The 25711-nt window shown below is 48.3% G+C and overlaps 10 protein-coding genes and 1 non-coding gene across 11 annotated transcripts; 5 read left to right on the plus strand and 6 right to left on the minus strand.

Annotated features, from left to right (window-relative positions):
* Positions 1 to 2309: 2309 nt before the first annotated feature.
* LOZ57_006046 (uncharacterized protein) lies at positions 2310 to 2960 on the plus strand (the record flags this gene model as incomplete). Its single annotated transcript, XM_049255070.1, has 2 exons — positions 2310 to 2360; positions 2424 to 2960. The coding sequence occupies 2 exons, from the start codon at positions 2310 to 2312 to the stop codon at positions 2958 to 2960; spliced, it is 588 nt and encodes a 195-aa protein (XP_049105925.1).
* Positions 2961 to 5219: 2259 nt separating this feature from the next.
* Positions 5220 to 6439, plus strand: LOZ57_006047 (uncharacterized protein; the record flags this gene model as incomplete). The annotated part of the gene is made up of 3 exons (XM_049255071.1): positions 5220 to 5439; positions 5509 to 6107; positions 6173 to 6439. The coding sequence occupies 3 exons, from the start codon at positions 5220 to 5222 to the stop codon at positions 6437 to 6439; spliced, it is 1086 nt and encodes a 361-aa protein (XP_049105926.1).
* Positions 6440 to 6826: 387 nt separating this feature from the next.
* On the minus strand, positions 6827 to 8422 carry LOZ57_006048 (uncharacterized protein; the record flags this gene model as incomplete). Its single annotated transcript, XM_049255072.1, has 1 exon — positions 6827 to 8422. One exon carries the CDS (start codon positions 8420 to 8422, stop codon positions 6827 to 6829), a length of 1596 nt encoding a protein of 531 aa, XP_049105927.1.
* A 1367-nt stretch (positions 8423 to 9789) lies between these two features.
* On the minus strand, positions 9790 to 11419 carry LOZ57_006049 (uncharacterized protein; the record flags this gene model as incomplete). The annotated part of the gene is made up of 6 exons (XM_049255073.1): positions 9790 to 9998; positions 10053 to 10346; positions 10396 to 10900; positions 10962 to 11085; positions 11149 to 11180; positions 11249 to 11419. 6 exons carry the CDS (start codon positions 11417 to 11419, stop codon positions 9790 to 9792), a joined length of 1335 nt encoding a protein of 444 aa, XP_049105928.1.
* A 274-nt stretch (positions 11420 to 11693) lies between these two features.
* Positions 11694 to 12548, plus strand: RIB5 (Riboflavin synthase alpha chain; the record flags this gene model as incomplete). Its single annotated transcript, XM_049255074.1, has 3 exons — positions 11694 to 11724; positions 11784 to 11906; positions 11989 to 12548. The coding sequence occupies 3 exons, from the start codon at positions 11694 to 11696 to the stop codon at positions 12546 to 12548; spliced, it is 714 nt and encodes a 237-aa protein (XP_049105929.1).
* Positions 12549 to 14107: 1559 nt separating this feature from the next.
* SSF1 (rRNA-binding ribosome biosynthesis protein) lies at positions 14108 to 15471 on the minus strand (the record flags this gene model as incomplete). Its single annotated transcript, XM_049255075.1, has 2 exons — positions 14108 to 15211; positions 15262 to 15471. The coding sequence occupies 2 exons, from the start codon at positions 15469 to 15471 to the stop codon at positions 14108 to 14110; spliced, it is 1314 nt and encodes a 437-aa protein (XP_049105930.1).
* A 244-nt stretch (positions 15472 to 15715) lies between these two features.
* On the plus strand, positions 15716 to 17204 carry RRP3 (ribosomal RNA processing protein; the record flags this gene model as incomplete). The annotated part of the gene is made up of 2 exons (XM_049255076.1): positions 15716 to 16061; positions 16111 to 17204. 2 exons carry the CDS (start codon positions 15716 to 15718, stop codon positions 17202 to 17204), a joined length of 1440 nt encoding a protein of 479 aa, XP_049105931.1.
* A 411-nt stretch (positions 17205 to 17615) lies between these two features.
* Positions 17616 to 19601, minus strand: PCM1 (Phosphoacetylglucosamine Mutase; the record flags this gene model as incomplete). The annotated part of the gene is made up of 6 exons (XM_049255077.1): positions 17616 to 18485; positions 18548 to 19054; positions 19112 to 19126; positions 19194 to 19338; positions 19436 to 19449; positions 19509 to 19601. The coding sequence occupies 6 exons, from the start codon at positions 19599 to 19601 to the stop codon at positions 17616 to 17618; spliced, it is 1644 nt and encodes a 547-aa protein (XP_049105932.1).
* A 2002-nt stretch (positions 19602 to 21603) lies between these two features.
* On the minus strand, positions 21604 to 21685 carry LOZ57_006054. The gene has a single exon. It is a non-coding gene; the product is annotated as a tRNA-Ala (tRNA).
* Positions 21686 to 22003: 318 nt separating this feature from the next.
* On the plus strand, positions 22004 to 23431 carry HMT1 (Nuclear SAM-dependent mono-and asymmetric methyltransferase; the record flags this gene model as incomplete). The annotated part of the gene is made up of 7 exons (XM_049255078.1): positions 22004 to 22101; positions 22160 to 22173; positions 22262 to 22281; positions 22344 to 22453; positions 22516 to 22847; positions 22900 to 23371; positions 23425 to 23431. The coding sequence occupies 7 exons, from the start codon at positions 22004 to 22006 to the stop codon at positions 23429 to 23431; spliced, it is 1053 nt and encodes a 350-aa protein (XP_049105933.1).
* Positions 23432 to 23939: 508 nt separating this feature from the next.
* On the minus strand, positions 23940 to 25185 carry LOZ57_006056 (uncharacterized protein; the record flags this gene model as incomplete). The annotated part of the gene is made up of 5 exons (XM_049255079.1): positions 23940 to 24013; positions 24077 to 24148; positions 24221 to 24709; positions 24756 to 24855; positions 24913 to 25185. The coding sequence occupies 5 exons, from the start codon at positions 25183 to 25185 to the stop codon at positions 23940 to 23942; spliced, it is 1008 nt and encodes a 335-aa protein (XP_049105934.1).
* Positions 25186 to 25711: the final 526 nt, after the last annotated feature.

Genomic DNA, 25711 nt, shown 5'->3' on the forward strand with positions numbered 1-25711 from the left:
TTGCTACAGCGGTTCACATGTGAAAAAGCTGTTCTTGAAACAGTATTGGCAGGCAGCACATACGCAAGATAAACGGGTCTCTAGTCTGTAGCCCCTGGTGGGTTTGCGGTTATGATAAGCACAGCGCCAACACTAGGCGCGGGCAAGCGCGCACAATTATGATAAGACACGCATAGACCTTTATCTACCCACCCGACGATATCGATCTCCGAAGCCAGCGGACATGTGGCCATGTATTTTCGGTTTTGCTTCTGGAGTTTGTGGCAAGATGATCAGCCAGAAGGGTTGGGCTGCCCATAAACTAGCAGCACTAGGGACTCCATTCTCGTCAGCCTCCTACCCAACTCGACACAACTGAACCACTCTACGAAGCAAAACAAGGCTGTAGCCAAGACGTACAGGTCCTACGGTAAAGATCCTCTTATTACGTCCGTCAAACAATTGTAAATTAATTGACATTATTGTGAGGAAAGCGCCGGGAGGACGAAGGGGGACCGCGCGCTAAATCCATAGGCAAACTCTTGCCAATAACGATCATGAAAACGTGAAACACGTGTGGGAGTGGGATGCCCAGAGCAGGCATCAGATGGGCACTCCGTGGCCTAGCAAGGATTCCAGGAGTTCGCAGTATCGGGGCGGGGCCAGATTGGTCCTAAAATAATGGCGCAGATTCCGGCGTCCCGCCCGGTAGCTACCAGATATCCAATGGAATCCGACAGTCATATTCCCAGAATGAGGCCATATTTAGACAAATGACTGAGTAATGTAGAAAGACAAGGCGTGGCGGTATTTCGCGGGCCGCAGCCGAGCAGCATCCCTGGCCGATATCAAACATGCATAATTTCGGTCGCAGATTTGCTCAGAGAGGCCGGACGAAAAAAGATGTTTCAGCGGGAGATGCAGGACGGTACTATCTGTGCGCATCTGCCTACAATCTATGCAGAAACATGTCGCAATCATCTCGCGAGATAACGCACCCGGGCATGGTTGCAGTTGATATGACCAAGCAAGGGTCCTCGCCGGGCGGAGTCTAGGCGGCCGCACAAGGTGAGGTGGTGAGGCAATCCAAGCCCGGCAATCAGGAAAAGATATCATGCCAGAAGTTGCGGTGTCGAATTTCCACCCCTGCGCTTGTGGTGCATCAAAGGGGGCCCAGCAAATGTCGCAGCGCAGGCACAGCTTCAGACAAAAAGCGGATCGCCCCGTCAGCGTCGGGCCCGCTCCGACCACCGCGAGCGCAGTCTGGAACGTGCAGCGGTGGATATGGGCGCTCACGGCAATAACAAGAATGCTGGTCTGTACGGCATTTCCCGCGCCCTGCAGCGAGGCCCGTAGCTTGACAGCGAGCGGTGCGGGTGTTCCCTCTGGCAGGGCCGGAGTGAGACCGCCCGCGCGCCTTAGCTAAGCAGCCATGACATCAGCGGCCTTCACATGTCAACCAACACATTCCGTTTTGGGCGGGCAGCAAGCAAACACGGCAAACAGTGACAGCCACTTCGCCGCCGCACCGCTGCCATCCGCGCCAGGAACAGCCAGAGAGCGAGCGTCAGCGAGGACGGGACGCAGCGTCGAAACAGAGCAGCCGCCAGACACTACTAGCCCGGCAGGCGTGGCTGCAGAGGACGGGCGGCGATTGCATCATCCAATGCCGCCAGCAAGGCCCAACAGGGCCGTAGAGTTTCCTGGCTGCCATGGAAGAGCGTCGCACACCGCAGGGTCTGCGTATCAGCCCTCGCACCGCAGCAGCAGTGCAGGAATGCCGGTGCCTGCTATCACATGCCGGCGTCGTGCGCCAAGGGTCGTTGTGCGGACGCCCGCTGTGATTTGCTGGGCGGGCAGCAATCTAGACGCCGCGCACACAAACCTTCGTGCTGAACGAGGCCAGGCTCAGAGTTTCGAATGGCTGTCGCGGCGAGGGGGAAGCTGGACGAAGCTTCAGCGAGCCAGCGCGCCAGTCGCTGGCATGGACGAGTGCCCCCGTCCCGGTCTATTTACTAGCGGTTCTGCTCCGAGAAGCCTGTTTGCCTCCCTCTGCTCCCCTATATAGTTTGCCCTCCCTGCTCCGTGGCCTGTGATAAATCTTGTCTAGTACCAGTTCAATTGCTTCTCCGTTTCCCTGCTGACCACGTTGCTCGTGTTGTGACTTTCTGCGTGTTTGCATCAGGTAAGCTGGCCCCGCGTTGGTTGGCAAATCGCCCGTCCTGCGAGCTGACTTGGATATTTCCTGCCTGTACAGAGTATTCCTCCTCCCACATTCTCACCCACCACCATCTATCTATCCATATATGCCGCACGCTGAAAAGGACGTCATGGGCGAGCCAGTTGTGAACGGCGACATGCCGCAATCCCAATTCATCAGCGTATGTCTCCCCCAGTATCAAAACGCCCGCTGCTCTCCATACTGACCCAATGCCTTCACCCAGCACCTCACCTCCTATCCCTTCGTCTCCGACTCGATTGAAAACCTAAAGACCAACCCCTACGGCAAACGCTCCCTCGAGCTCGCCGACCAGGGCTACGCCAACTTCGCGAAGCCCATGCTCCCCTACTTCGCGAAGCCCTACGGCCTCGTGGCGCCCTACGTCTCTAAGGCCGACGCTCTGGGCAACGAGGGCCTCAACCGCATCGACAACACCATCCCCGTCATGCTCAACACCTCCGAGACCATCAAGGAGACCTTCAAGGAATACGCCTCCGCCCCCTTCCGCATCGCCGAGGACGGCAAGGGCTACGTGCTCAACACCTACTCCTCTGAACGCACTGCCGTCGGCGACGGTGGCTACCTAGCTCTCAGCAAGGCTGCCGTCTCGACGGGCCTGAGACTCACGTCGGACTCGTGCCTGTGGCTCCGAGGCTACTTGGTGCCTACAGGAGTGGCGAAGACCGGTGAGGCCAGTCGAAATGGCAGGCCACGCCAGAACGGACATCACCGCACGAGCGGGAAGTCCTCTGAAAAATGATTTCTCGGCTCTTTTCTCTTCCAGGGGGGAAGACTCGTACTGCTGGCAACAGATAATAATGAATGACATTTAGATTGCAGGGTTCGGGAGCAACTGGGATCGCGGGGTTTCTTTTTTGCTTTTCTGTTCATGTTATTATTATTATTATTATGATGTTACAACACGTTTATACTGTCTATAACGGGGAAAAAGTTCCACTACAAGGCTCTCATCTTTGAATTTGCTGGTATTTCCTGTTTCCTCGCGGCTATTCTCTCTCCCTTCTTTCTCCCAGCGTTGGTCGAGAATAATGCTTCTTGCTATGTACCGCTTGTAATCCTCTTGTCCCCTCCAGATCTTCAGTGCGAGCCAAACCGTGTACTCTTAGTGACTGTAAAAAACTCTTCCCTGCCAACTCACCAATTCCTGCTCGATAATCCTTCGCGATAGAGAGAAAAATTCTGATACAAGACAAAAATTCTCACAATCACGAGCTTGTCGCGCATGTGATAGTGGGGGGGGCCAATGATCGCCACCGGGCATAAAGTTGTGATCGCGCCCGCGGGCTAGCTTTTTGCCTGGGAACGCTCCTAAAATAAAATCGTGAAAAAAAAAAAAAATACCAAGCTGATGCCAAACCGCGAAACCGCGGATAACGGCCGGACAAGCAACGTCTTGCTCCCGAACTGCCGTCCAAGCGAGATGGCCCGAGCAAACTAACTAACGGACGCTACGGGTGACCAGAGTAAAGGTCTGGCTCTGCAAGCGACGAGGAGGTCGAATACGATGCACAGCTGCGGGTCCTCTGAGAAGAGAGAGAAAGCAAGCCTTCAAGCAAAGACGTCTTTGCTCGTTCTTGTTAGCTCGAATGCCATGCATCACTATCCGTGCGCTTTTCCCAGTTGCAGACACGGGAGCCATCCCGAAGATCCTATTTCCTTTATCTCGAAATTAAAAGAAGACATACGTATGTTTTGTAACCGCATATCTCTCGTACTCCGTAGATAGCAACAGTGCATCGGGGCTAGGTCTTACACTTGAGATTGGTCTGCGAGTGGAGCCCGCCACAGCTGCCTCGCTTGACAAACAGGCATCTCAAGTGCCTAGGCTGATTGAGCAGGGCAATACGCGACAAATACCGGGTGGTCACAGTCAAAGACGCGATAAACCTGTCGGGAGTTCGTTATCGGCGGTGGGGGTTATTAAAGCGCATTTCGGTCAAAGGCCGTGCAAACAACAAAGTAATTGCATTAAAGGCCGAGCCACAGGCATCTTGTGGCCGAGTGTATGTAGTACTTATGCCCTAGACTCTGCTGTTGAAATATTACCTGATTGGAGATGAATCTTACACCTCAATTCTTATGCTGTTTCTCCGTGGATAAACTACGGGCGGAACTAGGCAGCGAACTGGCATATATGTACTGCTGTACGGAGTACATAGATGACGTACACTGAAAGAGCACACCATGCATACTGATAGTTGCAATCAATATCCACAGACATGGACAAGCACTTGGTGCCATGCTCACATGCATGGCCTCTGCTCACTGCAGGGGGAGTTGAAGACAGGTACCTTATCCCCAGGCACACCGCAGCGGCTCTACTAAGGCTCTTCCAAGAGTGCAGCCCTCAAGTGAAGGATTGGAGTTACCTGTTCGTTGAATAAGCAGAAGGGAGCTGGACCTCGAAATCGATAACAACCAATATCATGACTCATGTTTTGTGGGATCGTATGGCACTCTATCGAGAGGCGGAGCAAGGCATTTTGTATTCCTCCACCAGACGGCGCATCCAGATTCGCTGCAGAACAAGGTGGCCCAGCACTGCCCGGATCGCGCCGGCACTGCCTTCGCGGGTCGTTCTCGGTTGCGGATGGGAAAAGGTTGCGGGATGATCACGGTCAACGAGCGTGTTTCCTCGCTGGCAACGGCGTGTCTAGAAGTGAAATTAGCTGCAATACAGGGTACTCACCAGCTCGCACAGGCTCGACGCGTCGAGTTGTCCTCAATATGAGGTTCGCGCGGTGTCTGTGACCTCAGCCGCAGCCGCAAAGCCTGGGCGTCCCAAGCCCTGTGGAGGTGGAGCACGCGGCCGTCACGAGGGCATCCCTGCCGCCAGCCGCGGAGAAACAGCACTAGCTCGTTCACTACTTACCATCAAACTCGCTACCTGCTCAGCGATCACTGTTATAAAGACCAGTGTCCCCTCTTCCGTTTCATTCTAGTATCACGATCAAAACGCCCTCCCATCCAGACCGCCTAATCTAATCAATAATCCAATATGAATACAGACGGCCCATCCGTGTCTACCAACAGCGCCAAAGCCCCTCTTCGCAGCGAGTCGCCCGTCCAGCTCGGCTTCAAGTCTCAAGCCGCTTCGGAGACCCCCGGCATCATCGCTGTTCAGCCAGCGCGTCTCGAGGATCTCCAGCCTAGCTATGCCCAGGTGCTCCAGCACCCTACTGACAGCAACTCCGGCCATGGATGGTATTCGACCCTGAGTAAGTCGACACCAGCAGCTACAACTCTCGCTCGCATCAGACACTGACAATTCGCTTGCTACTGCGCAGTCCACGGTCTAGGTGAGATCATCGGATGCTTCGGCGCCATTCCATGCTGCATCTGCTGCCCCAACCCGTTCAGACCCGTCAGCCAAGGCAACGTCGGCCTGGTCACCAAATTCGGCCGTTTCGAGCGCGCCGTGGACCCGGGTCTGGTCAAGGTCAATGTTCTCAGCGAGCGGTTGAAGACGGTCGACGTGAAGATCCAGATCGTGGAGGTGCCGCGCCAGGTCTGCATGACTAAGGACAACGTTACACTGCATTTGACCTCCGTCATTTACTACCACATTATCTCCCCTCACAAGGCCGCGTTCGGCGTCACGGATATCCGGCAGGCGCTTATTGAGCGCACTCAGACCACCTTGCGACATGTCGTTGGTGCTCGCGTGCTGCAGGATGTTATCGAGCGTAGGGAGGAGATTGCTCAGTCCATTGGGGAGATCATCGAAGGCGTTGCCACTGAGTGGGGTGTGATGGTGGAATCGATGCTCATCAAAGACCTCATCTTCAGTGACGATCTCCAGGACTCTCTATCTATGGCTGCGCAATCCAAGCGTATTGGCGAGAGCAAGGTCATTGCCGCTCGCGCTGAAGTCGAGGCTGCCAAGGTAAGTAACGTCAGGATTCTACTCAGATACCCACCATTGATATTAACTACCATTTTTCCTTCTAGCTCATGAGAGCTGCTGCCGATATCTTGTCCTCCGCCCCTGCCATGCAAATCCGTTACCTAGAAACCATGCAACAGATGGCCAAGACTTCTGGTTCTAAAGTCATCTTCTTGCCCGCTCCAAACCAGACCATGGGTCAACTTCAGGAGTCCCTTAATACGGCAGAGAATGCTGGGGAAGGTCCAAGCCATTACTCCAACCCATTTGATGCCAACGCAAATAGTGGCTTCCAGCAGGCTATGAATGCGCGTGTCGTCGAGAACATTTAGGTTTCTCCCCTAGTGCATTTGTGGTTTTTTTTTTTTTTTCTTTGGTCATTTGGTGATGATATGATCTATTATGTATTCGATACCCCTTTCTGAATTCTTGATAATTTTTCTTACTCGTTTTTTTAACTTCTCATATTCTCCTTTTCCACCCCACACAATTGTATCAAAGCGGGGAATATCGAATACAGCGATGTCTCCGGACTGTGATTAATATCTTATCCCACGACTCCTACATTGCTGGATGTATGTACATAATCTAGCTCATAAACTCCTGTGATGCTTGAAGAACCATACTAATCGTAACTCCTGGCACCACTGCGGCCCTTTTATGATAATGAGGTTCAATAACAATCCCCATCAAATAATGAAATACATACATCTCAAGTTTCAAGCCTTGGCAGCTTCTTGGCCAATGCTGACTTTGCTGCTTATGCCAGTGACTTTGGCTTTTGGACCGTGCAATATATGACTGAATGTCGGACAATTCGGATCTTCGAGCAACATATTAAGGTCGAAGGAGTCAGGAGGTAGGCGAAATCCATTTCCTGGTTTCGGATAGAGACGGTGCTCGGCAACATACTCTTCGTCAGAGTCGTATTCTGCATGCCGAGTAGCACTGGCAGCAGCTGTTACGGGTGTAGATGCCGAAGACTGCGCTTGGGGCGTATCTTCTACCGTCTTGCTTGACGTCTGTGAAATGGGCAGTGGTGCGATGGTAGATGATGAGGGAAGGTCTTTCAGATTCACGGGGAAAATTGGTAGATTGGGGTCAGAGTTGGCTATTCCAGCAAGAAGCTCCACAAGAGCGGCGTGAGAAAGATGCGATAGGTACTGCAACCTTTCTGCTTGGGTGAAACTAGACCCTCCAACCAACTGTGGGGAATGCGAGTCGTGAGACGTAGCAGTTGATCCTATGGCCTTGACAGGAGGCTCAGCCGTACCCCCACGGTTGGACGAGGAAATATTGACAGGTTTGCACTCGCTACAGAACCACTGCGCCTCCTTCACAGCAATCACCTCCGCTTTTATTGGGGGGTCGTGGCAGTACTGATGCCATGCCCCATTGCAATCATCGCAAAACACAATCGAGTTACTCTGCGGGCTGTAGCCTCGATCGCAGCGTTCGCATGTGATATTCACCTCTCTTCCCTTTTTATATACCCGTCTTTTTTTCCTTGGAGGTGTCTGTCCAAGGGATGCTCCAGCAGATGATTGTGCTCTCGATTGCCCAGATATCGAAGCAGGGGCATCGTCTGGAAGAAGATACATGGGTCTATGAACCTGTCGACCGGATTTGGTCTGAGTTGTAAGAGGAGTAAATTCATCAGACTCATCTGAGCTTGAGTTTCCAGCCTTGACAATGCTCTCTCCATCGTCATCATATTCCCCAGCCCTCCGTCTTTTGCCACGGTTCAACGTCCTTTTCCGCCAACGTTGAGGTGTTTTAACGACTTGCGGGTCGGGATTTGCAACACTCTTTTTGTTTACTTCTGTGGCGGGAGAAGGTGCTAGTTTCTTTAAAGGCGCCTTCTGAGTGGTGGATGAATCGGACATTGTAGCTGGACCAGAAGTGGCATGCGTAACAGCCAGGAGTGATTTCTGTGATGCAATGGAGGAGGGTGACTGCAGTAGAGAATTGGGAGAAATAGACGATAGCTCAGAACTACTCGATAAAGGCGTAGTTACTGGCAGTAACGCTGCTCCATCGGCACCACTGGGTATATTTTCGGTTTGCCGTATAGTATTGGGTTTCGTCACTCCTGCGCCTGATTGGGAAGTGGCCGTAAAGCAGCTCGACACAGAGTCCAGGGAGGATAGCGGGGTGGGGGTGCTGAGCCGGCTTAGGGACACGTCTGGCTGATGTATATATGGCTGTGATTGGAACTCAATCCCGGTCGTACGACTCGATGGTAATCGGGTATCATTAGAGTCTGATATCGGGTCGGTAGTGGCATCAAGAGAAGAAGCTTTTGAAGAGCCCATGAGGTGTACGGAGTATCTGCACCGATATTTCGTCTAGCCAATTGAAGAGGCGGCGTTGCCAGCACTCTTTCGTCAATTGATCCTTGAGGAGGGAGTGCAGGGAGGAGGTAGTTAGCCTTACAAACAGAGTTTCGACGTCCGCCATTCCTAAAATGGAAACACCGATGACCACCTACCTCTGCACATTCAATGTTTCAACCGTCCACCGACCAGGACAAAACTGAAGCACAGATTTAGCCCAGACAGAACTCTCAATTCTTTGTCTTAATGCATGGACGCGAATCTTGAGTTAACCTAAGCTAGTTCCGATAGGCGTGGCCCTAGGTGCGACTTTCTCGATTCACCTATCACGGGCACCTCCCTCAAGCCTCCACGATTTAACCAGCCAGTTATAAGATATATCTTAAGGCAAATTATCCATAATCCCGGCTGAACAATGCTACCAACTCTTGTGCTTGGTTGTGGGCCATGAAATCACGTACGATTAACTCTAAAAATCATAAGACAGCAGATGTACGTTCGGGTAGCGCACCGGTACCTTTACGACAAATTATGGGGCGAAAATGAAATAATCGCAGACTTAACTCTATTTTATTTGGACCTCAGCAACAAAGTACCTACGATGTGCTTTGTCCAGGTACATGGATTCGGAGACAGCCAGACGCTAGTTCATATGAGAAAAGTTCAAGTGTTGCCCAATGTTGCCAAAGGTAAGTGGACTGTGGAAATATAAGTGAATTTTAGAATTATGTCTTCATCGGGCTGAAGATACATTTACTGCGTAATCGGCCGGCGTTATGGCATCATGGTGCAGTTCCTACATCATTAACCAGATGTTCAGCCTAAACAGCTGATCTTCTTTTTTGCCCTGCAGCTCTTTGAGGAGTGGTCTTTTCCTATTAAGTACTCTGGCCCCCGCAAAGTTTGAATATCGATTCAAAATGTCACTATTAGATGAAATAGGTTACTGAGAGTTGAACATCTACTGTTCAGCACATGAATGAACGCAGAGTGGGTATGGAGTATTCAAGGGCCATGTCTTATGAAATATGAGAAAAGCTGCTTGAATAAATGGGGCACACTTTTTACACCCATATAGATTTATGATGCTAAAATAGAGCTCATAATTTAGTTAGGCATTCATCATGCACCTCCATATAACAATATATTTGAAAATAACTGACTCTTAAGCTATGTGAGGCATCAAACAAGCAGCAGTACTCACACAATATCATGACTAGGAAAAATATATGCAGGACATTCCCTGCCGTCGACTGAGAAAAGACGACAAATGATCCAGTCTGCAGATATATAGAGGGTATTATTGTGAAACAAAAGTCTATCCCAACTTCCCCATTCTACGGTGTTCATGAGACAACACCGTCACGTCGTAATTGATCTATGCTCTTTGTACCAAGTCCCAAATCTTGGAGGACTTCGGTAGTATGCTCCCCAAGAGTTGGCGGGGGTGTTCGGATGCCAGGGGTTGCGTGTGAATACTTCACGGGGGTATTAACAAGCTTAATTGGCCCACATGTAGGATGCTCAACCTCTTGTACCATGCCACGTGCCAGAACTGACCATTCAGCTAGTGCCATAAAACAATAAATCAGGGGAGTTCACTGCTTACCATGAGAGTGGTTGAGAGTTCCTTTAATATCATTTATGGCCGAATACGGCATACCACTACCTTCGAGAATTTCGAGCCATTGCCGGGTTGTTTTTTCCTTCAGGGTTTCCTCAATTAGGGTGTCGATTGCCTTACGGTTTTTCACACGCTGATTGTTAGTACTGAATCGAGGGTCTGTTTTCCACTCAGGGTGATTAAGTTGTTCGCAGAGAATGCCAAATAGATTATCGTTCCCACCGCCCAGTAAAATATCGCCATCTTTAGTCTTATATCCTCGATATGGAACAATAGATGCTATAGAGGTTAGTTTCCCTACGACAATTCGGCATTTATGAGAACTTACGGTGGGCAGTCCCCCATCTACCCGAATCCTTTTCGCCGCTGATCAGTGCGGAGCTAGCAAGATTAGACAACGTAGCTACTTGACAATCACATAAGGCAGAGTCAATATGTTGTCCTTTGCCAGTCCTCATTCGGGCCAAAAGGGCAGCCATGATGGCGTTCGATGTATACAGGCCGGTGGTTAAATCGGTCACAGCGACGCCAACTTTCACTGGAGGCCCGTCTCGGGACCCAGTAATGTGCATCAGGCCCATCTCAGCCTCAACCATCACATCATAGCCCGCTCGTTTGCTATAAGGCCCTGTTTGGCCATATCCAGTAATGCTGGCGTAAATCAGACGCGGGTTTATCGTGCTAAGTGTGTCGTAGTCTAGTTGATATTTCTTCAGAGAACCGGGGATATAATTTTCAACGAGCACATCTGCGTTTTTGACCAGTTTATGAATTATTTCAGTCCCTTGAGGGTGTGCAAAGGAGAGGGCGAGCGACTTTTTGTTCCGATTAACCTATGCGAAGAAACCCGTTCAGCATGTACAAACAGAAAAGAGTTTCGAGAGGAATCTTCACAGCTAGGTAATATGCACTCTCTCCCGGGCCGTCCTTTGTTCCTTTTTTATATTTGGCGAACGGAGGTCCCCAGGCCCTGGTGTCGTCTCCTCGCACGGGATGCTCAATCTTTATAACTTCAGCCCTGTAGTATCCTCAGTCAACGGGGCCCAGCCTCTTTCCTCGGCCCAGGTAAGTCTTATCTCACCCTAGATCGCCGAGAATCTGTGTACAATACGGCTTCGAACGCAGAAATGTCAGTCCAGAGGCTCCTGGTCAGCCCAATGCTGGTTAAGAAAGAAACTGACTCCAGCAAGAACCCTGGTCATGTCCACGACCCGAATACCCGACAGGGGCAGCGTGTCCAGCTGCTTCGCCGGGGTTGAATATGTCCGTCTGTGCATCAAGGCTGTGCTGTTACTCAGGAGGGTGTAGCTGGTCCTCCTGGTAAACACCCGCAAAGAAATGTAGGCCACCATGATTGCTGTCGTTCTGCAAAAAAATGCTCTCGAAGTAGGGTGTGCCATCCGCGATGTCCATCCATCGCTCGGCGAAATCAACGGGGGTTTGAAGGGCCGCGCGAAATGCCGGCGGAGCGCTAAGCAGCATCTTTAGGCCGCGCAGCCCGAAAGCTTCTCCACGGTTCGGCTTCGGGCAACGGCGCCGTCAACTTAAACGAACGAGAGCCGAGAGAGCGCTCGACGCCATTGTCAGACACTCCAGCAGGCCGATTGCGAGAGAGATTCGCCCAGGATGTTCACTGGTCTCGTAGAAACAATTGGCAGTAAGTCCTTTGGCCGATGCGTTCCAGCTCCTGCGACTTGGCTGACGATGAGCTCCAAGCGGTCACGGCCCTCGAGCCCCAGGACGGAACTGCAAGTGGCGGCGGTGGAACGTCTCTGACCATCTCCAACTGTGCAGAAATACTCACCGATGCGCAGCTGGGCGATAGCATCTGCGTGAATGGTGCGCGCCTCTCGCTGAGCCCGCGCACTGCAAACCCCGCGCCCCTTGAGCTACCCCGCTGATCCAGTATCAAATTCCGTAGGGACATGCCTGACCATCACGGAGTTTGATAAGTCCTCGTTCAAAGTTGGTGTCGCGCCAGAGACCCTTCGCCGTACAAATTTGGGCTCTCTCATCTCCGGATCTCCTGTCAATCTTGAACGATCCGTCACCGCCTCGACGCGCATGGGCGGCCATTTCGTGCAGGGCCACGTCGATACTACCGCCACCATTCTTTCCATTACTCCAGACGGGAACTCGCTCGTATTTAGACTTCAGCCAACAGACAGAAGTGTACTACGATATGTCGTGGAGAAGGGCTATATCGCCCTAGACGGCACCAGCTTGACGATTACTAAAGTCGTTGATGGCGAAGATGGCTGGTTTGAAATCATGCTGATTGCTTACACACAAGAGAAAATTGTCACTGCTAAGAAAAAGGAAGGAGATCTAGTTAACGTTGAAATTGATATGGTTGGAAAGTATGTGGAGAAGAGTGTCGAGGCGTATTTTCAGGGCAAAACTGGAGGGGATGCCGAAGTACTAGAGAAGTTGGTCGGGCGACTTGTTGATGAAAAGATTGGAGGTAAACAATCCGCCTGAATCTCGTACACCCCCCATTTTAACTGTTTACTATATAGCCTCCCGAAAAGGTCAGGATGATGGGTATGTTCTATGAAAGCTATGGTCTCATCACGTCAACTGGCAATATTCGTTCATATCCTACCAAGAATCCCAATGCTGGTCTCCTGCCTACTAGAGATACATTTTATCCTCGCTGAACCCAAAAGGCAACCCAAACCTATCACATCTCATTTTTATGCAGGGGAAGAATGACCTTCTTCTGCGAGCGAATAACTCTTGAATTCTGTCTCCTTCAAAGCTAGTCATGTAAGCACAGAGAGTTGAAGAGAAATATTCCCGGATGCCCGGTATATAATACACTTCTTCGTCAGCCTCGGGCGTTTGATCAACGACATTTTGGAAAGACCCTTCGCGATATAACCAGAATTGACCGTGGGCCAGGCCGCATAAACTTCTCTCTCCCTTTTTTGACCCTTTCTTTTCCAGGCTGTAGTGATAGCATTCGGACTTTTTGACGCAATTTATGCAGAAAGGATCCTTCATTGTCGCTTCCATGTTATCTATGAGAGAATCCAATTGACACCTAGTACGACGGTCGGTCCATGGTAAATATGGGCCCATAAACACGTTTATGGAGCCGATTTTCATTGTCGGGTCATCGTGTCTATAAACCTTTGCCCTGACCTTTTTCAACAAATATAGAATTCTGATAAGGGAATGTTCCTTAAGGCGCCGTGGAGGCCAAAGCCGACAAACCTCCAATAACACATGGAATTGACAGCCCCTTTCCGTAGATTCAACACATATCTTAGTAAGTAATTCGCATATGGAAATGAGCAGACGGCTTCGGGCGCTGATCAGCTGGGCTTAAAGATTGTAAGCAGCTATCAAATGCAAAGAGTGAATGGTTCCCCTTACTACGAATTTCTCCTAGTAAATGATGCGGTTGATGAATGTTATCAGACACCGCGAGGCTTGGTATTGAGTGCTTAAGAATACAGTCCAATAAAGTGTTCAAGTACTCCCAGTGACGCCCATTGAAGAGGTAAATGAGATTTTTGTCGTTACCAAAAGGGGTACTGGCCATCAGCGGCACATTTACATTACCCAAAGTCTCGTTCTCTGGCAAAGCAGAGCTACTAGCCTGTCGAAGTGGGGCTGCGTAAATATTTTCGCTGACATTAGCCTCAGGGCCTGTGGTATCCGTACATGTCAGCCGAAGGCTTGAGCACGATTGTCTTGACAATCAGGGTTGACGCGCAGAAGAGGAAGAGATTCTTACCCACTAGCGCGTCATCGAGGCCTGTAAGGGCCATGGGTATCAAACCAAAACAAAACGAAATCAATAAACAACAGATCAATAGAAGAATAGAAAGGAATGGACCATAGATATCATGTAATATAATACAAACCGATCCACCAATATAGAGGCAAGCTAAAAGTATGCCTGAGTTCTGGAAGGACGCCAAAGTTGAGAAAAGTCAAGGGTCGCAGGGCTTTTTGCTTCTCACGCGCGAGATAGACGTCGGAATCAACCGCGTTGAGGGTGGTACTGGCCGGACACACCAAACATCTTTTCAGTTGACATCATCGCCCTCGTCCTCGCTAAAATCGTCACTATCCCACATCTCACTATCATCGTCAACATCCATTCTATCCTCGTCTTTCTCTGTCTCTCCTTCTTTGGCTTTCGTCTTTTTCTTCTTTTCGACATTTTCTTTTTGTGTCTTTTTACGAAGCTCTTTTTCCTGGCGCCGTTGCTCCCACGTCTTTTCCAACTCATCGGCCTCCGCTTGTGTTTTGTCCACCAAAGCATGCCACATAACTCGCCCTCCACATAGTCCTTCTTCTACCTTCATCAGCCTTAACCGCATGCGCGGGCCGATTTCAACTAATTTCACGGCTCTTTTCTCGACATTGCTGGAGGATTTGTGGTTCGACTTCCTTTCGCCTGCCTTCACGCGCTGCAGCTCTTTTTTGTTCAGTACCTTTCTCGTTTTGTTCTCCATGATTTCAACTTCAGCGTCTGTGTCGACTTCAGTTTCACTCGCAGATGTATAGCCTGCAGCTGAAGGATCAAGCAAATAATCTGCGACATCATTGAGCTTCCCTAGATTCGGGACGTTCCTATCCTTCTTGTCTTTTCGGCGCTGTTCCCGTGGGTCTAGCCGCCGTATTCTTTTTGATACGTCGACTCGCTTGGTGGTGATTGCATAATGCCGGAGGTTTAATATGTAGGAGTCCTCGTCTATATCATTTGAAGAAGTCGAGAGTTCTCTATTAAGAAGCATAATGCGGCGAATAGAAGATAAAGGCGTAGTCTGAGGGGATATGGGCGGGAACAGGGACTGGAAGACTGTTGTCGTAAGAGATTCCAAATGCTTGGGTATTTTCTTAGAAGTAGACTCTTCCTCTGGTTTCGAGGTTGTGAAATTGTTCATTACTAGCAGCGGGGGGTTCCTGTGGCTCTTGCTAGACATTGTGGGGTGCTTCTGTGATTTGGCGATGTCTTTACATAGGGAGTATTTCTCAACTCGAAAATGGAGTGTAGGGCCTCGTGGCGTCAGGGCAATTCGAAGGTTTGTATTTCCAGTGGATGACTTGGAAAATAGGAATAAGTGTGTGATCCCTAACGGGCCGGTCATTACAGTATAGTCCTTTAATTTGTTTCCTCTCCGTTCCTATGCAGTGTTAGCATTTGCAGACTTGTACTGGTATGGAAGCCAATCACCCTTAATCGAGAAGCTGTATCTGGCTCCATCATTGATCGGACATCCTTAACAAGTTGACTCACGCTCGGCCCAACCTCACCAGCACCCATCCGAATCACCATGCTCTTTGGTGTCCGGACTTGTGAAGCAAGGCCAATTTTGGCGCTAGAGTTTCCATTTTGTGGAGCTGCGTTGGCATGAGTACGCTTTTTCGTACGCCTCTTAGCCATTTCCCCTTGGGTAAATAGGTAGGTAAACGACGCAGGTCAGCGGGCTGTAATATCCAAATCTGTGTACTCCGTAGTTGCGGACTTTTCTTCCCTTGAGGTAAGAAAGTTAATCTAAGGATCATCATTAGGCCGATCTCCGTGATAACGAAACTTTATTTTTGGCATTATCAGCCGAGAATTTTACATCGCAACGCTTCTGTCTTGCTCCGTCGGAGTGAACCACAGAATATTGTATTTCGCCAGTATGCCGGTTACAAAACGAAGAAAACTGTCGCATACGCCTTCAGAGCCTGGAACAAGCGATGACTCTTCCAGCTCAGAGGCACCTCCACCCACTTCCCGCAACAAAGAGTCAGCTGACAGCAACGGCCATGAAGCTGTAGACGGCGAAACGGTAACCGCTGCCAAATCATTCCGAGAGCTAGGGATCATCGAGCCGCTATGTGAAGCTTGTGAATCACTGGGCTACAAGGCTCCGACACAAATTCAAGCCGAGTCGATTCCCCTAGCACTACAGGGACGTGATTTAATTGGGCTGGCGGAGACAGGCAGTGGTAAAACAGCCGCGTTTGCGCTGCCTATCTTGCAAGGTGAGAAACTTCCACATTTTAACGTTGAAGTTTATCCTAACTGTTTTAGCTCTTATGGATAAGCCTCAATCAATGTTTAGTCTTGTCTTAGCCCCAACTCGCGAGTTGGCATATCAGATATCCCAGCAATTCGAGGCCCTGGGCTCTCTTATCTCCGTCCGCTGCGCTGTCATTGTTGGAGGAATGGATATGGTCTCCCAGTCAATTGCTCTTGGAAAAAAGCCTCATATCATCGTTGCTACTCCAGGGCGCCTTTTGGATCACCTAGAAAACACCAAGGGCTTCTCACTTCGGAGCCTCAAATATCTAGTCATGGACGAGGCTGACCGTCTCCTGGACCTGGATTTTGGCCCTATACTTGACAAGATTTTGAAAGTACTTCCCAAAGAACGACGTACCTACTTGTTTTCGGCAACAATGAGCTCAAAGGTCGAATCCCTCCAACGCGCATCCCTCTCTAACCCGCTTCGCATTTCAATATCTTCAAACAAATATCAGACTGTTTCAACTCTTTTACAAAAACTGCTAATTTTACCCCTCAAGTATAAGGATCTTTATCTTGTGCATCTCCTTAATGAATACCCCGGGCAATCTGTGATCATCTTCACACGTACTGTGAACGAAACCCAACGTCTTGCTATCCTCCTTCGCTCCCTTGGATTCGGTGCTATTCCTATACATGGCCAGCTCTCGCAATCTGCCCGCCTCGGGGCACTAGGAAAATTTCGTTCCCGTAGCCGGAACATTCTGGTAGCCACCGACGTCGCGGCGCGTGGCCTAGATATTCCATCTGTGGATATGGTTCTGAACTATGATCTCCCTTCCGATAGCAAAACGTATATCCACCGCGTGGGCCGGACGGCTCGAGCAGGCAAAAGTGGGCGTGCATTCAATTTGGTTACCCAATACGACTTCGAGCTATGGCAGCGCATTGAGACTGCACTGGGTAAAAAGTTGGATGTATATGACCCTGTAAAGGAAGAAGTTATGGTGCTCAGCGACAGGGTTGGTGAAGCTCAACGTCATGCAATTACTGAAATGAAAGACTTGCATGAGAATAGGGGGAAGAAAGGTGCCACTCTGCGAAACAGAAGAGGCGGTGCAAAGAGAAGCCGAGATGAAATGGATCGCGAAGAAGGGTAATAATTCTCCCAATGATATACCAAGTTGCCTATGTAACTCCTTTGTCTGTTACAGCTAGGGGAAATTCTACATATTTCAGTCACATTGCTCATTAATTCTCAAACTATGAAGTAGTGTCGCAAAGCAATGTAACCATAAGTTTAAACTGCAATGACAGGGGTCTGGATCTTTGGTATTCGTTGTTTTTTAGCAGTTAGATAATAAGCATGGCAGAATCATTAAGCTCCCAGGTTTCAATCCTCAAATCCCTAAAACCAACGGACCTGAAAAAAAATTTTGAACACGATTTCTCCAATTGCCTTTAGATAATTTGGAAGGAAATTTTTGTTCAATAGCTGGTGTTAGACTTGGTCACCGCAATTTGAGAATGCATTTCTTAAAGACGCAAGGAAAATGTCAAATAAGTTCAAGTTATGCTTTGCCAGCCTTGCCAGCCTCCTGGACAGCGGCAGCAACACGTGTGGCCAAATCGTCAGCTTCAGATCTACTTGCAGCTTCGGCATACACGCGTACAGCATCCTCCGTTCCGCTAGCACGAGCAAAACTCCTACCTCTATTGTAGCGTGACTGAAGAGAGTCAATCCGCTGCTGAAGACCGGCCGGAGACTCTAGCTTGCGTTCTGCATCGACAGCTTTGAAAATCGATCGATCAGCGACCTCAATGCGAACAAGACGGTTGGGGAGATCTGTATAAGTTGAGATCCATTCTTTCGGGGTCCAAGTCTTGTGGGCGAGAATGACCTCAACTAGGAGAAGATCAGAAAGCGCATCTCCGACCGCCTGGTTAATTAGTTCGGTAAGGGCAACAAGGCTCTGCAACGCATACTGCTGGGCTGGCGATTGAGGTTCCGTGGTTTTGATAATCTTTAAAGCTGGCTCAGAAAAGGTGATGGTGCCATGGCCATTAGCTTCAAAATAAACACCAACGTCAAACCTCATAGCAGCGTGGTGAAGATGTTTGACACCAGTAGGCGTACAAATAACTGGAAGTTTTAAAACCTTTTCAATATACTCGGTGCTTGCACCGTTTGCATAAGCGGTCTGAACAACACCAATTCTTAATTTGCTCGCAATACCAGCATTTCTCGCTAGCTCACCAATGAATGAGGCAGCCAGCGTCGCGATACGATCTCCGTCTAGGAGCTTGAAAATACTTCCAGTATCAAGATAGTAGTATACCAATCTGTCAGCATCGCCATCCAGAGAAGCGCAACGATCGTAAAGTGCGGCCTTGGATGAAGGTGGAGCGCGTTGTTTCGTTTTTACAAAGTCAGCTCCGCACTAGAATGGTAACTGTTGTTAGCCAAGTGAAGAGATAAAATATAAGGTAAGAAAACAAATACCTCGTGATTCAAGCTATCTGGGTTAATAACATTATCGTTGACGACTTGAATGTCCACACCACCTTCTTTAGCTGTAGGCAAATATTTGAGAAGTTCTCTTAGCTTCGGCCCACCAACGCCATTAGCACAGTCGACAGTAACTGGGCCATTGGTACTTCGCCCTCTCATCACGGTCTTAAAAGCATTGCTTATTTTCTCGTAGTAGGCCTGTTCTGTTGGCTCGCCATATTCGTACGGAGTTCCAAGTGTGTTCTTGCACCTCACAATATAATGAAGCTGCGGAGTGGTCAGGTACTTAAAATCGATAAATTCGACACCGGTAGCTTTGAATGCCGATGTAAGAACGCCGACAAGACGAGATCCTGAGGCACGAGTGTCACGAGCAAACACGACACGAGCAGGGTTTTCCATATTGACTTCGATATCCTTGATAAGATATTCATACATATCTCCCAGCTTTTCCAAGGGGGTGTTTGCCAATTGGGTTGCATAGCTCTCCCATTCAGCCTATATCTCAACGGCTTAGCCACTTTGGTTCACGACTATCAAGCACTTTTAACTCACGGCCAGCATTTCACCCTATCAAGACAGAAACACCGTTAGAATGGACTCAAGACTAAGTACAGTTCTGGTGAAAAAAACATACCATAGGATCGATGAGTTTCACTCCATTGTCGCATGCGGGGTTGTGGCTCGCTGTGATCATAATTCCAATTGTCTGGCTCTTGAGCTTCCTAGAGCGTAAGCCTGCCAAGAGCCCAACAGCAAATACGACAGTATTGAGCATGTCCCTGGATACACATAGAAGCAGTTCCGGTCAGCAAAAGGGTATTCATCACGAAGGAGTAGATAGCAGATGAGCGAAACCATGGAAGGGGCCAAGCTCACGATCTCATGCGAAACTATTGAAGGCGAGCTATTAGAATTCAATGTACGAATGGCCTGCTCAGTGTGAACTTACCCCTGCAGTGCCATACTCAAAGGTCTTGCCTTCAGGCTTGGTGTAGGCCGAAGCGGCCTCCACAATAGCTTTCTTCGTATCCACGGAGGCCATGGTGAAGCTTGAAGGGCTGGCCTAGCAAGCTAAGGAGAGACAATGATTTGTAGCAGAGCAAATGAAAGACAAGAAGTTGATTGAATGACTGTGCTGGGTTTTCAAGTGAGGAGCACCATTAAGAAGGAGCCTGGTGACCTGTTGACGACAGAAACAGCTGAAGCACCGGCGTGGGGTGAGGCGGGGGATATCATAGGACGGAAGAGTCCAAACATGGCAAACATGCAAGTGACAACAGGGGTAACAACCAATCACGCACAGGAACAGCCAACACACAAGATGGTAAGGTACATGTTTGCGGTGTTTGCATGGCTTTCGTCGGATGTTTGGTTGCGTGCGCATACGTCTCAACTCATGCAACAGACCATTTTCCAGACCGCATGTATGAGGTATTGTTTGCTATTCTACGTATTCATGCATGGCAATGACGACATAGAACCCACTACGTGAGCACCTAAGATCCAACGTGTACCATACAGTAGTGTATCCCTTGTATTTAGCATAGCAGATAAGAGACCCATCCTTTCAAGAAAGAGTATGTATGTATATACATATGACTCACGCTTTTAGTCTCTGACCTGCCAAATCATCCTGCGCATCCTTTATTAAGAAGCTAAGGAAGCTTGCTATCAGCAATGAGAATAACAACGACCAGTGGGCATCACTTACCTATACCACCAAACAGTAGGAATGACGGTTCCTAAATGCCACAAGCTGTGTGCATCAAGCAAACCCCACACAGGAGGGAAATCAAGCAGCTCTAAGCTCATTGCGAGAATGATCCATGCTACTATCATGCCTGGCCACGCAGTCCACCCTTTCATATATTTCCTATATCGTCGTATACTAAACCAGCTCCACAGCAAGTTCTGAGTAATACCTATTGCCACATTGGCGGCCATATTGTACGAATAATCCCATGCCCAAAATGTCAGATATGAAATATGAGACAAATATAGTCCGCAGCACAGGATGGTCCACCAGCGCAGTAAGGTAGGTTTAAAACGCGGACGGCCTTGATCGAGACGGAATACTCGAACAACTGACAAATATAGCCCATAAAGCACGCTCGCTCCAGCGGCAAAGTAGTCGAGCTTTTCAGTCAGCGGGAAATCTCGGGTGTGAAAAAGCATACTAAAGACCCAGCTTGCCAGGCCGAAATATCCAAAGCCCAAGTAGTATGGCCGCAGGGGATATGATTCTGGTACCGAGTCTCGAACTCTCGCCATACCCTGCTGGTGTGCCAGGAAATTCAGGAGAGAAAAGAAAACGGAAAAGAATTCCTGAATTCCAAGTATACGATGAAACGGCCATTTTCCATGAAACTGGAGTACCGGCTCAAGCATTGGGGGATCTCGTGCGACCCGCTTGTTAGTTATAACATGTTGGCAGGTATAGTCGCATTCAGATGGGCAGTCCCAAAGAAGGAGTCGAAGATGTAGGGCTGTACGTAGCGATTAGCACTCGGCCATCTCGGATGCAATTATATGGCAGGACAAACGCAAATAAAAGCGACCCGTTTCGCAGTTCTCTTTTGTGCACACCTAAGCATATAAGAAAATGAGCAAATGCAGGCGACAGGGATAACGGAGCTCCGAACCTGCAAGCATTCTTTAAAATCAGGCAGCCGATCCCCAAGAGACGCTTCCGCGGTTTGAAAAAAATACACGCATAAGCACAAAACCAAAACCCAAGGGGTTTGTTGTAAACGGGAACTTATCCCCCTAATATTCATCGTTGATATCCAGTCAACGAAATTGACACTATAGCAGCTACAGTTTAGGGGGCATATGGCGGTGGAGGCTGGCAATTCCAGAGTAGCCAGCCAGGCCTTTTTTGATCAAGAATACTCCGTACGAAGGAACGATATCACATGGAAAAAGCACAGAGGTGTCAAAATTGTAGCGAGCGGGCAAAACTACTCCGTAGTGAAAGGAGTATTGATAGGAATTGTTCGAGGATCTTGGATTAGGCGTTGTGGGGAAAACAAAAAAATAAGACTTGGACGATGGGATAATCGAAATCCCGACCTTCTGTATTCACGATGATGCAAAACAGACGTTATACCACTAAACCAATCGCCCTTGTTGTTGAAAAAGGTTTAGTCTGTATAACCTATGAGCCCAGATACTTCTTGGCAAATCCAGTGGTGGACAAAGTTTTTCCTTGCGGCTGGGCTAGTCTATTTCTGATTTAGCGGCAAGACCCAATTATATCGCCGTTATCAAAAAAGCTCAACTGGGAGGATTGGAAGAGCACTTCAGTCAAGGGATACCCATATTTCTTCCAGCATATCTATTCCTAATCTTTGGATAGCTTGGTCTCGCTCTCGTTTTACTTGTCTACTGCAACAATTCCTCCTGTTAGCTTTTGTTCCTCCTTTGTGGGTTACATCCCCCACCATGGATAGCCCTCCAAACACAACTCCTACTGCAACAATGACCTCCAGTGCTGACAGAATGGTCGGGATGGACCACGCTGAGGTGCGCTATTTTACTAGGTATGAGTGTTACTGACTCATGGCTCATTGGATTACTGATTTAATGTGATTCTTTCAGCTATGATCATCACGGTACGCCGGCCCTCAAACTGGCATCCGCCGCGTATTTTTGAAGTACAACTTGAAGTACAAATATACTAATCAGCCATTCATGCACTAGGTATTCATGAGGAAATGCTTGTATGTGCAAATCAAAAGAGTCCCTGTGCCTAGAATCACATTAATGCGTTTACACATCTTAGAAAGATGAAGTTCGTACCCGGTCGTACCGTGATGCGATCTACCAAAACAGGCATATTTTTAAGGACAAGATTGTTCTTGACGTCGGATGTGGGACGGGGATCCTTAGCATGTAGGCAAATTTGTCAGATCCTGGGTGTACCTATCAATCTTAACAATCGCGCCTTGACACAGGTTCGCCGTTCGTGCCGGGGCCAAACATGTCATTGGTGTCGATATGTCGTCGATCATTGAGAAAGCCCGCCAAATTGTTGAAGCAAACGGGATGAGTAACAAAATAACTCTCCTTCAAGGCAAGATGGAAGAGGTTGTTCTGCCTTTCCCCAAAGTCGATATTATCATCTCTGAATGGATGGGGTACTTTTTACTGTACGAGAGTATGTTGGATACCGTCCTATATGCCCGTGATCGCTACCTGGTCCCGGATGGGAAAATTTTCCCCGATAAGGCTACTATATACCTGGGCGGAATTGAGGATGGCGAATATAAAGATGAAAAAATCGGCTGTAAGTAATTTCATCCCAATTGAGGAGACCATATTTGCTAAGCCCTTTGTAGTTTGGGATAATGTATACGGTTTTGATTACTCGCCTATGAAAGAGATTGCTCTGGCTGAACCTCTAGTCGATACTGTTGACCTGAAGGCTCTGGTTACTGACCCCTGCCCCGTCATCACCTTCGACCTATACACAGTGACCCCCGCGGACCTCGCATTCAGAGCCCCTTTCAACCTTATTGCCAAAAGAAACGACTTCATTCATGCTATTATTGCTTGGTTTGATATCGATTTTACGGCATGTCATAAACAAATTCGCTTTTCCACTGGGCCCCATGCAAAGTACACTCATTGGAAGCAAACGGTTTTCTATATCAAGGAAGTCATTACCATCGAAGAAAATGAGTGTGTTTCTGGGCACCTTACCAATCGACCGAACGAAAAGAACAAACGCGATCTTGATATCCAGATAGAGTACAAGTTCGAGACTCCGGATGAAAATCGCTATACGCAAGGTTCTTGCGAATATAAGATGTACGATTTTCTCATCACTATACAAAAGCGGACTTTTCTGACCTTCATTCCAGGTGTTAAACACGCTATGTACGCATTTTGCTTGCATCTATGCATCACTTGGATCTCTTGTTTCCACAATTTGCATATATGGTGCACGACATTGATTAGCTATGGGGTTTTCATGGGCCCTTCAAAAATTAGGCGTTAGGTGTGTTTGTGTATGGCTATTAAACGATGGTCACGATTACCTCTCACAGCTCCTCGATTTGCAATAGATACCCTCGAGTCGATGCTCAGTCTAACCAATTCATTACCTTAAAATACTATATCCAATAGTGGATATACTTGAAATGTTAGAAGTAATATTATTCCACCTGAACCTTTCAAATTTCACGAGAAGTATATAGCCTATCAGATACCATCTTGTGATTCCCACATCTCTTCTATTCTGGTAATGATATGTCCAAGTCCTGGAATAAATCCCCAACATTTAGACAAGCTTTATAAGAATAAGAGTATAGAGTATGCAGTAAGAACTAATACAAATCTTGACCAGTACTATGTGCCAGTACAGTATAACTGTAGTCTAAACTTCCATCACGGCGGCTTCTCGGCCTTTATTGAGAAGCTCATAGCGAGACATGAAATCATCGTGATTGACTAGAGTTGAGTACTGGTCAATAACATTTCCTTGCAAGAACGGGTCAATAAGTTGTTACTCACTATAGCCTCCGCACAATCTTCTCTCTCCAGAGAAGGCCGTTCTTCCATGAAGCATTCTCCAATTATCAAATACTAAAAGTTCAGTAATAAGTCAGCAGCCAATAATAACTGTAAGATAGAGAAGTATTTTCGGGGACCACATACTTAGAGGTGTTCCCGGCTCTAGCTGGAATCGACGCTCGAGAGTTGTTCTTTTCAGAATCGCAGACCATTCCCTCGCAGCAGCATACCATTTTCGTAGTATATGGGTTTCTGCACAATACGAAGCGCGTCGATCCTCATTATTCCAACGGACTTGACAAAGCTCTCTATCGGAGTTGCGGTGTAAAAAGGTAGGAAACTCGTTACTGGACTTGATGCAAACGTCTTTGTTCCCGCTAGAATGGTGGCCAAAGACATGGGTATTTAAAAATTGATACGCAATTGGGTTCTCGAGAAACAAAGTCTGAGCAGCATGGAAACCATCAACAAGTAAAGATTCACCTCCTTTACCTCCCGTATGAGAAAGGAGATGAAACATTTGTAGACCGGCAGGATCAGTGAAGTAGGCAGTATCGGTGTGAACACCGAGGCCTTCTGTGGTATACGCCATATCTTTGAGTTCTAAATTCGACGTAAAATCCCAGAAACCACCTAAAAATTTTAGTTTTATTTAGGCATAGAGGTTCGTGTTGCTCACCGTAGTGTGTCTGTCTGATGAACGCTATGCGTTCCAGTAGCTCCTTAGTGGCCTCTGGAGTGACCGGGCAACCTTTAACAAAGCAAAAGCCATAAACGTGCTAAGTAATATCAGATATAGGTATCGTAGATTAGGTACCCATGTTAAATAAACTAACAATTTTGCGCGTCCACTGGCGTACTCCATCATCTGAATCCATGACCTCGCTATAGTCAACAGTTGGAAATGACTCAGGGTCATTAGGCACGAGTTTGGCATCTGATCTAAAGAAGTTTAGTACTAGCAGATGCAAGGCATTTCGCAGGGTAGATGACCTAAAGTGAAACTTTAAGGAAGGTGTTGTTGGCTTATGGTTGCGCAGCCAATCCCAGCTGTATACACTCAAATGGTCATTTTCCTCCCCTTTATTTGGTAAGCTATTGCCAAACATGGAATGGCGGTAATATAGATTGCATACATGTTATTTTAAGACCCTCTTGAGGGTTTGTTTCTACAGATCTAGGATTGATATCCAACGGAATCTAGGTGGAGTCAGCATCTTTGTCTGGGAAAATAAAGGTTTCAACACACCGAGTTTGTGTCAATTAACCGCTGTCTTGTTTCTGGATGAGTGCACTTAGGGCATGGACAGTTTTCTCTGTGGCACTTTTAGACACGCTCCGACTCATGCGTAGAATTAGGAATGCCGCACCTCAGCCAAATAGGATGCCTAAACGCCATGTTAAAACAGGAAACCAGAGACACATGATCTCCTCTTACAGACTTAACTCTGAGTCCCCAGGGATAGTAACCGATATTGGAAAAGCGAACATATGCTTTATCTCTGCTGGGAATCTCCAGTGGTCAGGCAAGTGCTCGTGGTTGCTAGTCTTCCAACCATAAGCCTTCTTCCGCACTATTGGCTGGAAATTGGACTATATGCAAAAGTCAGGATCTGAATTCACGTCAAGCGGAGA

The sequence above is a fragment of the Ophidiomyces ophidiicola genome (genome assembly GCF_022830035.1).
Source record: "Ophidiomyces ophidiicola strain CBS 122913 chromosome Unknown scaffold_35, whole genome shotgun sequence".
Taxonomy (NCBI): Eukaryota; Fungi; Ascomycota; class Eurotiomycetes; order Onygenales; family Onygenaceae; genus Ophidiomyces; species Ophidiomyces ophidiicola.